Here is a 12,395-nt window from a genome sequence, read left to right on the forward strand (position 1 = left end):
TTAGGGGACCTTACTCTCTAGCAGGGGTCCACTTAACTTTTCATAAAGTTTTCAGTAGCCAAATTTTTTAGAAGTAGGTTGTTAGGTCTTTCTTTCCTAGCCTTACTGTAGCAGTGCTGCTAAATCCTATCCACCATAAGTGACCTTGCTGGTATTTGAAATACCAGTGACATGGCTTCCATCATCACAACATGCAAGCCACCACAATGTGACAGACTGACAGACTAATGGTAGGTGTTGAGTGCAGTGTTCTCTAATGTCATTTAGGTCTAGTTGGTTTATATTAATCAAGTTTGCCATACCTTTACTGTTATTCTATTTGTTCTTTCAGTTATTAAGAGAAGAGTTTTGAAATCACTGATTGCTTTGAAATCTACTTTTTCTGATATTTATAAAAACCACTCTAGCTTTCCTTTCACTAATGTTCACATGATACATCTTTTTGTATCCTTTTATTTGTCTTTACTTTTAAAGGACCTTTTTTATAGTCAGCATGCATTTGGATGTTGCTTTTTAATCTCACAAGCTCTACTTTTGATTTGGGGTGTTAGATTATTTGCATTTAATGTGTTTGTTAGTAGAGTTGAGTCTATCACCTTGAAATTTGCTTTCTGTTCATACCACCTTCTTTGTTTTCCTTTTTTTTCTACTTTCTTTTGGTATCAAATATTTTTTATGATTCCATTTTATCTCTTTCTTGGTTTTTTAGCTATTACTCTTTGCCATGTTAATTTGATAATTGCTTATAGTATACATCTTTTTTTGAGTGTATACTACATATAAAGGAGCTCTGGCAGCTAGTGGTTACGAATGGGACTGCTAACCTCAGGGTCAGCAATTCAAAACTACTCAAGCAATTCAAAACTCCTCAAGAGAAAGATGAGGCTTTCCGCTCCCATGAAGATTTACAGCATCGGAAACCCTGTGCAGGGTCGCTATGAGTCGGAACCAACTCCACGGCACATAACAATAACAACATATATCTTTAATCATACTCTGTTTTTGTTATTTGGTCCCATTGAGTCAATTTTGACTCACAGCGACCCCGTGTAGTCACAGTCTGCCATTAAGTAATGCTATATAATTTCACATATAGTATAAGAACCTTAGAGTCCTGGGTGGTGCAAATGGTTAAACACTTGGCTAGTCACCAAAAGGTTGACAGTTTGAATCCATCGTAGGTGTCTGAAGGAAAGGCCTGGTGATCTTCCTAAAAGTCACAGCTGTTGTAATTCCTACTGTGACATACCCAAAGTCACCGTGAGTCATAAACAACTTCACAACAGCTGGTATGTTACTGTGGTTGTTAAGTGCCCTGGAGTCGGTTCCAATTCTTAGTGGCCCTACATAGTGTTTCTGAGAGCAGCTAGTGGGTTTGAACTGCCAACTGTGTGGTTCACAGTCTAGTATCCATACTATAGTGCCACACTAGAAATCCTAGCAAAGCTGGTACAAGACATTTATAATAGTAATTTTTTGCTTCTGCTCTCCTTTCCTTTATGTTATCATTGTCATGCATTTACTTTAACATATGTCATAAATCATACAAAACATTGTTATTTTTATTTTAAATATCAATTAAAGTTAAATAATTAAATATTTAAAGCTACCCAAATAGTTACAATTTTTGGTGCTCTCCTTCGTTTGTATAGATCCAGGTTTCAATTTGTTACTCATTTTCTTCTGCCTGTATGACATTTAAGGGAGAATGGTGGTTCCATACAATAAGCATTGGACTGTGAACCTCAAGCTCAGTAGTAAAAGCCCATCAGCCACTCTGCGGGAGAAAGATTGGGCTTTTTGCTCCCACAAAGATCTAAAAGCCTCAGAAACTCTAATCTTCATTTTTGAAAGATGCTTTTTGTCAGAATTTTAGGTTGACAGTGCTTTAAAGATCTTACTCTACATTTTTTCTTGTATCTTTCCAGTGAGAAATCTGATGTCTTCATTATATTCCTTCTTTTCCTTTGGCTGCATTTTTTTTTTTAATTCTTTATAGCAACAGTTTTGATCATTGGATTATGATGTGTCTTGGTGTAATTTACTTCATGTTTCCTCTGATTGGAGTTCATATTGGAATATAGTTTTCATCAAGTTTGGAGGATTGGGGCCATTGTCTTTCAGCATAATGTTGTCAAGGTTGTTACTGCTATGGGGTTTAATTTGTCTTTATGTGTAATATTCCATTGAATGTATATACCACATTTTGTTTATCCATTCATATACTGGTAGACATTTTGGTTGTTCCCACCTCTTGGCTATTGTGAAAAGTGCTGCAGTAAACAATGGTGTACAGGTTTCCGTTTGCATTCCTGCTTTCCCTGCTGCTTCTGGGTTCTACGACTAGGATTGCAGGGTCATATGGTATTTCTATGTTCAACCTTTTAAGGAACTACCAAACCCTTCTCCACGGTGGCTGTACCATTTTCATGTTCCTTTTGAGGCTTCTTTATTTTCTTTGTTAGAGTGACTTCAGGTCAAAGTTTACTTTCTAGCTAATATGCCATGTAGCCCCACCACTAAGGGGTTCCCATTTTGAAGTCCTTGTGTGTTACAAGATCTCTTCTATCTAGTTGGTGGGAATGTGAACTACTAGCCCTCTGTGAATTCTGGGACTTGTTCATGTTCTTATTGCCCTAGCCTCATGGAGTTTCACCCCATAGTGTACTCAGCCCACCTTGAACTCTGATTTCTCTCTCTTTAACTCAGCAAAACTGCCAGGTTCTCTTTGGGTTTCTCTTTATGCGGGTTGTTGTTGTTAAGTGCTGTCGAGTCGATTCTGACCCATAGCAACCCTGTAAACTGGAAACTGCCTTTTTTGTATTTCCTCTCTTAGGGATCATATTTCTGAATTGCCTATGGTCCAGTGTCAAAAAACAGTCTTTCATGTATTTTGTCTGGTTTTCTAGTAACTCATTTACAGCAAGATGTTCTATTTTGGTCTATTCCAAATCTTTCCTTTTTTAAAATGGCAGTCTAGGGTTTTTCTTATATTTTGAAATACTTTTATCAGTTTGATTTTATAATGGATTTACTGTCTTGCAATTGTTTGGAATCCTGGTGTGGCGCTGTGGGTTAATGTACTGGACTGCAAAGCTGGTTGGAACCTCAAGGTCAGCGATTTAAGCTCATCAGCTGTTCCTGGGAAACCCTATACAGGCTTGCTATAGGTTGGAACTGACGTGATGGCACTTAGCAACAACAATAATTGTGTTACAGGGGGTCCTGGTATGGTGCTGTGGGATAAGCACTGTACTGCTAACCACTAAGTTGGCAGTTCAAACTCACCAGTACCCGATACAGGTCACTCTTGAGTTGGAACCTACTCAGTGGCACTTAGCAACAACAATACGTACTATTTTAAATTTTATATCTTCTTCTTTTTTTTTTTCCAGAACAACATAGCTGAAGTACAAGAATTGCATTCTGAATTAATGTGGAAGGATTTTATAGACCACATCAGTAGCCTTCTACACAGTGTTGAAGTAGAAGTCAGTTACTTTGCAGCTGGAATTATTGCCCATTTAATATCCAGAGGTGAACAAGCCTGGACATTGAGCCGTAGCCAGAGGAATTCTCTTTTGGATGATCTGGTAGGATCATTTAATATTTTCTGGAAACAAACAAAAATTGTTCATAGTGGTCAAACTATATAAGCCTCATAATGTTTACAATGCAAGGCTATTTAGATACATATGATCTTTCTTTGTGTATGTTTTGTGTCTTGCAGCACTCAGCTATTTTGAAATGGCCAACTCCAGAGTGTGAAATGGTAGCATACAGGTAATTATAATGACAATATTAACCCAGCAATGTAGTTATTTGCTTGCCTACTGATAATTTCTACTTGATGTGTAATTTCCCTCTTATTCACCTATCTTAGAACTGGCTTTAAAAGTGGCAAAGTATTTTGACTTTGTTCTGTCAACCTTTTCATTCAATACTTCTTTTTTCATTCCATATTTATTGAAGTCAAGTGCTAGCACTTGAATTGCTCTTGAAATTCGAAGATGAATGTAGCATGGTGCCTACACAGGAGTCATACAGTCTAGTGAGGTAAAACAACTGCAAGTCAGGTATAATTCACTGTTTTGCTATGAAATTAAATGTAAGAGCACTTGAATCTTCACTGTTGTTGTTAGGTTCTATTGAGTTGGCTTGGCATCACAGTGACCCTATGTACAACAGAAGGAAACGCTGCTGTGTTCTGCACCATCCTCACCGTTACTGTTATGTTTGGGCGCATTGTTGCAGCCACTGTTTCAGTCCATCTCATTGGAGGGTTTCCTCTTTCTTGGTGGCCCTCTACTTTACCAAGCATGATGTTCTTTTCCAAGGACTGTTCCCTCCTGATATCAAACTTGTAGAGGAGGTGATTTATGATTTAAATTTTGAAAGATTAATTAAATTAGGGCAAGGAATTTTAGGAAATGGAAACAATATATTAATGCAAAATGGTATAAAACAACATGACACCTTGAAGGAACTAGACGTACCATCAGATTAGTTTGGGGAAACAGGTTGTAATCATTAATTGAAGTACATACTGTATGCTTAACCACAACAGTTTCGTAACTTAATAGCTAAGTTATTGATAACCTAAAATTGTCGAGGCTGTTCCAGAAATAATTCTGTTACTATTTTTGTGCTCTGCTTCATAAATGTTAATGCTGCCAACATATTTAACTTCCCTAACATATCTTTTAGCCATTTTTGCACAGAAGACCAGTAGAAATAAAAAGGCTAATTCTAGATCACCTTGATATGGTATTAAACTTGTTGACTAACTTCTCTTTTTCTTAGTTTTCAAACCAAAATCTGTTATTTTTCAAATGTGTATCTTTGTGATCAAAAAGATGCTTTAGACTGAATGTTTTTCTCTGTTAATACCTTGTTCTGATTACCTTTCATCTTTTGTACCAAGACTTAGATCTAAATGTACTCCTTTCTAAAATGACTGAGATAAAGAAAAGGTGTTTTGTAGCTCATTAGATTAGTCTAGAAATTGTCATTTGCTGTCGAGTCTTTTCTGACTCAAGTAACCCTACATGACAGAGGATGAAATTTCTAGACTGCAAATTTTAGATTCATTGCTTTAGAAAGTGACACTAAGTATAGGATGTAATCTGTATTGCTTTTCTTTGACTCTAGGTCCTTCAATCCATTTTTCCCATTACTTGGCTGTTTCACAACACCAGGAGTCCAGCTGTGGGCAGTTTGGGCCATGCAACATGTCTGTAGCAAGAATCGTATGTACCAGAAAAGAGAGCTATCTTTTTATTTTTCAAATGAAATTTTCCTTATAGATACCCGCTAATCTTTAGAAAATCATTTCTAAATTATGTGTTGAATGATCTTTAAGGATACACTTCTTAAATATAAAGGATCTTAAGTTATTAATGAAATTTATTCTTTTTGAGTGATACTGACTTGAAATGGTGAATAAGATTTACAGTGTACTACCTTCATAGAGTCCTGGTGTGGCACTGTCGGTTAATGCGCCAGACTGCAAAGCCATTTGAACTGCAGAGTCGGTGGTTCAAGCTCACCAGCTGCTCCTTGAAAACCCTATACAGGGTCGCTATGGGTCGGAACCAACTTGATGGCGCTTAACAATAATGACAACAACCCTCGTAGACGGTTGCTATGGGTTGGAACTGGCTCACTGGCACTTAACACCAGCAACCTTCATAGAACTTAAATATTAGGAGCCTAGGGTAAATCCATTTAGTCGGACAAAATTCCTAGGGAGATCCAGTGTTTATGGTACATGCCTGTTGCCCTATCCTCATTCAGCCAAACTTTCATTGTTAGTTCAAGACATTGCTTTCAACCCCATGGTCCTGGAGAGAGAAGCAAAGCATTTATATCAGGTTCCAGGTCATATTTTTAAATGTAGTGGTGCAGTTCTTTGTCAGTTATTGACGTCACTTCATTCCACAAATTACTTGGAACATTGTTTAAGAAACATAAACAGAAAAAAAAGAAAAGAAAAGAAACATATACAGCAAAATAAGAATGGCCACATTTTAAAAAACTAACAAAAACAGACCAAGGAAAAATAGAGTACGAATTAAAGGAAGGAGAGAAATTAGTTGACTGTAGATATATAGACATAGAGACATACCTGTATATTGAAACATAGACTTATTGTATATATGTTGAAAGTAATCAACTACATGGTTCATACTTTATAAGAAGCAGGGGAAATGTATCCTCACAGGACAGGAAAGCTTTTTTGAGCAGTTGACTACAAATTAAATTTTTTTACATAAGGCATCGTTTCTGTGTGCCGTCTAATTGGTTCCAATTCACAGTGGCCCTGTATAAGGTTTTTGAGGTGGTAAATCTGTATGAAAGCAGAAAGCCTTATCTTTCTCCCATTGAACACTTGGTAGATTTGAACCACTGAACCTGCTGTTAATAGCTCAACGTGTAAGCCACTACACCACCAGGGCTTCAACATATAAGACATTGTTATTTTTAAGTGGCAAGGAGTCAGTTCCAACTGATAGCAATCCTGTATAGGGTTTCCAAGGAACTGCTAGTGTATTTGAACTGCTGACCATATGGTTAAAATGGTTAAATTGGTTAGCACTCCAGTGCTTATCCTACAGTGCCACACCAGAACTCCATATAAAACATTGTTGTTACTAAGTGTTGTTGAGTCTATTCTGACTTACAGCAACTCTATAGGACTCCCAAAGCACCGCTAGTGGATTTGAACCACCAACTTTGTGGTTAGCAGTCCAGTAGTCCAGGGCTTATCCTACTGCGCCACACCCGGACTCTATATAAAATTGTTAAGTGCCATCATCTGACTTATAGAGACCCTGTATAGGGTTTCTGAGTAGCAGCTGGAGAGCGTGAACTGCCAACCTGTGATTCAAACTGACCTTGCAGTCCTGTGCATTAACACACAGCTCCACATGTTATAAAAAGGTCTTATAAAGAGATGGTGAGAGTTGATTTTTAAAAATATCTTTATATAGGGTGGTGTTGTAGGATATGTACTGGTCAGCTAACCAAAAGGTTGGTCATTCAAACCCACCATTAGCTCCATGGAAACCCTATAGAGGGTTGCAATGAGTTGGAACCAGCTTGACAGCACTTAACAACAACATAGGGTCAGCACCAATTTGTAAGACTATTTCTTGTTGTATTCTTTGATGGAAACCTTATATATATCACCAAATGGCAACTCAGTGAAAGCTCTTCTCTGTCAGACAGAGAAAGAGTATTTAAAGAGTGAGAAGTATCAGAGAAAACTGTTCTTGATCCACTTAAACACCTACCTGAAGGCTTCTCTGCGCCTCCTATAAAATTCCTCAGAAGCAGAGGTATTCATGAACATAAGAATGCCTCACTAGCTACTCCTGATCATGTGCAGCCACGGCTGCTGTTACCTAAAGCTGGAGCCCACCAGCGCCCGTGTCAGGAGTCTGGGCAGGAACTGCCCTGCGCTGGCAGTGAAAGTTTACATGTCTGCTCAGTAAATGAATGAAGCCAAGTGGAGAAAAAGGAGGAGCCACAGAGGATGTGCTGCAGGGATTGGGGTGTGCCATTGAGTCCTGCTGTTGGTTAACTCTGTGAGCTTAGGGAGTCTTTAAAACCATTATTGTTGTTGTTTTGTGTGCCATAGAGTTGGTTCTGACTTACAGTGACACTATAATGTTTCCAAAAGTGAGTGGTGGGCGTGAACTGGTAACCTTGCAATTACCAGTCCAATGATGATCCTATAGCACCACACCAGGGCTCTTAAAACCATTAGGGGAAAATAATAAACAAAAGGAGAGCTGCTTTTCATTTTTTTAAAAAATTAAACCACCTTGTGGGACCATGGATGTATATAGAATTCGATGCTGCTTGAATAGATGTCAAAAAGAAACATACTTATACATAAAGCAGCTATGAGTGTGAGCCAAACTTGACAACTAACAACATTATTTCTGTCCAGTATCATTGAAAGAAATATAAGGCATTCAGATAGGAAATAATTAAGTAAACTATTAAATTCACAGATGGCATGATCATCTATGTAGAAAATCTCATGGAATTTTCAAAATGGCAGTAAAATCGTAAGTCCTGGTATGGCACTGTAAGATAAACACCGTTCTGCTAACTAAAAGGCTGGTTGTTCAAACCCACCAGTCACTCTTTGGAAATCCTATACAGGATTTTTATGAGTCAGAACCGTCTTGACAGCGCTTAACAATGACAACAGCTATCTAGATAACTATAAGTGAGTCCAGCAAGGTTTTCAAACATACAAGATCATTGTACACAAATCAGTTACATGTGTATATACTAGCAACAGCCAATGTAAATGAAAAAAAAAAGACACAGTTACATCAAACCTATGAAAAACTTAAGAATATATTTATCAAAAGATGTGCAAGTCCTATACACTGGAAACAACATTGTTGAGAGAAATTAAAAAAGGCCCACATAAATGGAGAGAGCTACCATGTTCATAAATCAGAAGACTTAATATTGTTAAGATGGCACTGTTCTCCATGGATACATTTGATAGAATCTCAAATAAAATCCCAACTGATTTTTGAGGAGAACTTGACAAGCTGATTCTAATATTCATAAAGAAATACAGAAGACTTCCAGCAATATGGTGAACTAGGTAGACATACTACACAGATCCTCCTCAACAAAGATATAAGAGACCAAATGAAACAGACACAGGTGAAAGTTCTGGAACTTCAGAGAATTGGATTGAGTGCTTGCTGGGAGGAGAAGCTGAGCAGAGATGGTGAGAGAGGGAGACTGACTGATAAATGGCTGGCCAGACACAGCACGACCATATTGTGAGCAGTGTTAGCAACAGAGGCAGGCCTGGCAGTATAGGTTTGCCCAGGTGACAGGAAAGGAGACAGCAACTGTGCCCATACGGCCCAGCCAAAACTGTACCCTCTGCAGCTCCACACACTGGGCAAGAGCCAATGCCCCCTCCTATACCACTTGATCAATGGTATACAGCAGCCAACACCAACCAAACCCACCTTAAACTGATGTGAATGAATGGCAAAGGAGAAGAGTATACACACTTCCATTCTCTAACTATAGCCACAGGTGACAGTTGTTAAAAGCCTAAGAACACATCAGTATATAATTATCAATTAAAACCAAATACAACAACCCCATAGTGCCTCAGAGACAACAGACAATTTTAGCTCACACAAAGAAACGAAAGAATGACTCAAACAAATGACCAAGATGCAGAGAAAAAAACCAAAACAAACCGTTTCTGAGGAAGAAAAAGTAATGGAACTAACTGAAAAATAATTCAAAAGAATGATAGTTAGGTACCTTTAAATGATTGACAGAAAAGATTAAGGAAAACAAGGAGAACACAGAAAAACTTTAGAAGAATTCAGGAAAACACTAAGAATGAACAGACAAAATAAATGCAAATTTTGAAACAATACAAAACCTGCAATTAGAAACCCAGAAGATTAATACTAAGATTTCAGAAATGGATAATATAATAAAAGGACAAAGTAGATTGGAAGCAATGGAAGCCTGAGCTTGAAGATAAATGTAGTAATGCTAGAAGAAAATTAGAAAAAAAGAATAAAAATAAACTGAAGAAAGTCTAAAGAGTTATGTGGGACACATGAATAGAAACAACTTACAGGTGATTGGAATTCCAGAACAGGAAGAGACAATAAAAAGAAAAGAGAAAACCATCAAAGAGTTATTGGAAGAAAACATCCTAACATCATGAGAGATGAGAAGATAAGTATACAAGAAGCTGAACGAACTCCAAACAGGATAGATACCAAAAGAAAATCACCAAAGCATATTATAATCAAACCTTCCAAAGTCAAACACAAGGAAAGAATCCTGAGAGTGGCTTGGGAAAAACATAAAGTTACCTACAAAGGAGAACCAGTAAAACTAAACTCTGATTTCTCAGCAGAAACCATGCAGGCAAGAAGGCAGTGGAATGACAGGTACAAAACTCTGAAAGAAAAAAATTGCCAGCCAAGAATCATATACCCAGCAAAGCTGTCCCTCAAGTAAGACTGCAGAATAAGGACATTTTCTGATAAACAGAAATGAAAATAATTTGTAATGACCAGACCAACTTTACAGAAACTGCTAAAGGGTGTTCTTTGGACTGAGAGTCAACAGTAGTAGACAAAAAACTGAGATTATTATACATGACAACAACATCCAGAATTCAATTCAGATATAGAAGTATTTAAAGTGAAACAAACCTACAGGATTAAAACTAAGAAACCAGAGATATCAATTTATAATGAAGTCAACTACAAAGCAAAAAGAGGGAATAGTATAGATACAGGACTTCCAAATGGCAAGGAAATCAGTAGATTTCAAGATAAAAAACAGACTGTTTGGAACACAGAAAAAAACTAATAAATTATAGGGTAACCTCAAATAAAATTAATACACCTGCACAGGAAAATAAAAGAAGAGGAAAATCAGAAAGATTTAGTAAACATTAACACAACAGAAATGAAAATGAAAAGAAACCCCACAAACAAAATGAACTCAGTGCAGAAAGTTAATGTGGAACAATCAGCAGCACCACAAAAACACACACAGCACAATGAAAACAATTAATTTACATCTATCGATAATTACACTGAATGTAAATGGATTAAATGTACTAGTCAAGAGATAGAGCAGAATGGATAAGAAAACAGGATCCTTAAGTGTGCTGTCTATAATAGATACAACCAAAAGAGAGAGACAGCCTAAATGTCTATCAGTGGAAGAATGGTTAAACAAATTTTGGTTTATTAGACACAATGGAATACTATGCAACACTGAAGAGTAATGGTGAATCTGTGAAACATCTCACAACATGGATGGACCTGGAGGACATTATGCTAAGTAAAATTAGTGAATCACAAAAGGACAAATAACTGTATTTGACTAATGTAAAAAGTTAAGAAAAGGCTTTCTTAATAAAGGAAATAATCTATGATGGTTATGGGGGCAGGTGGGGACTGGGGAGAGGGAAAATTATTCACTGGCTGGAGGGTAGACCGTAAGGTCGGCAGTTAAAACCTGTACAGGGTCCCTATGAGTCGGAACCGACTTGACTGCATTTAACAACAAGGAGGGTAGATACATATTAACATGGGTGACAGAGTAGGCAATATACAGCAAAAGGGAGGTTAGCAGAGGAAAAATGAAAGTAGTGTGAGATACAGGGAAGAATACAATAGTTCAAGTAAATAAAGTCTAAATACTGTTAACTATTGGTACATGGAGGGGATTGCAATCAATGTAATGAAGCAAAATATATGATTTGAATGTAAAACTGATGATCTGCTCTGTAAACCTTCACTCAATTCAAAACTAAAAGTTTTTTAAAAGAAGAAATACAAGGGACTTAGAATAATGGAAACAACTCTTAAGGTAAGTGAAGGACTTAAACTATCTAACTTTACGATATAATCCAGGGGTGTCTCCTTGAGGCGGCTCAGCAAATGTGGAGTATGAGTTGTGGTGACTTGAGGATCATGGCAGGACAGTCATTTGAAGCTTCTTCCCCTCTTTGACTGAGTATTGGTGGAAAGGAGTGCAACTGAAACTGTAACCAAATGAGGTATAATGCTTCCAGAAAAATCTCAAGGAAAGTACCGCTAGCAACAATAGTAGCTGTTGGATGCAGATCTAAATGAAAGGAAACCCTGTACGGGGTCGCTATGAGTTGGAACCAACTCCATGGCACATAACAACAACAACAAAAACATATGCATGTGAAAGTTGGACGGTGAATAAGGGAGCCTATAGAAGAATTGATGCATTTGAGTTATGTATGATGTTGCAGGAAAATATTAAAAGTACCGTGGACTGCCAAAAGAACAAACAGATCTGTGTTGGAAGGTGTAGAGCCAGAGTGCTCTTTGGAAGCTAGAATGGCCAGACTTTTTGTCTCTCATACTTCAGACATATTATCAGGAAGGGCCAGTTGCTGAAGAAGGATACCATGTTTGGTAAAGTCAAGGGTCAGAGAAAAAGAGGAAGACCCCCAATTAGATGAATTGGCACAGTGGCAGCAGCAATAGGCTCAAACATAGCAATGATTGTGAGGTTGGCACAGGATCAAGCAGTGTTTCATTCTGTTGTGCATAGTGTCACTATGGGTCAGTGAAGACTTGATGGCATCTAACAAAAACAACAACAGCAATGAACAATCCAAAAATTAAGAAATTCCATTTACATCACAGAGAATAAAACTGAAATATAATTCACAAAAGAAGTGTAGGACTGATACAGAGAAAACGGCAAAATATTGTTAAAACTAAAATAAATCTCTCATATTAATAGATTATATAATAGATAAGGAGCTCTGGTAGCGTAGTGGTTACGAATCGGGCTCCGAACCTTAAGGTCAGCGGTTC

At 37.5% G+C, this 12,395-nt stretch overlaps 1 protein-coding gene across 2 annotated transcripts in view; it reads left to right on the forward strand.

The window, feature by feature from the left end:
* The window catches only part of ZYG11B (zyg-11 family member B, cell cycle regulator), a 130,631-nt gene that overhangs the window by 108,009 nt on the left and 10,227 nt on the right, over positions 1–12,395 (forward strand). For both annotated transcript variants that reach the window (XM_006839778.1, XM_006839779.1), the window contains 3 exons: positions 3,396–3,593; positions 3,731–3,783; positions 5,152–5,249. In XM_006839778.1, the coding sequence (XP_006839841.1) occupies positions 3,396–3,593; positions 3,731–3,783; positions 5,152–5,249 (349 nt within the window). The remainder of the gene's footprint in view (positions 1–3,395; positions 3,594–3,730; positions 3,784–5,151; positions 5,250–12,395) is intronic.

Source organism: Chrysochloris asiatica, unplaced genomic scaffold, assembly GCF_000296735.1.
Source record: "Chrysochloris asiatica unplaced genomic scaffold, ChrAsi1.0 scaffold00026, whole genome shotgun sequence".
NCBI classification, from domain to species: domain Eukaryota; kingdom Metazoa; phylum Chordata; class Mammalia; order Afrosoricida; family Chrysochloridae; genus Chrysochloris; species Chrysochloris asiatica.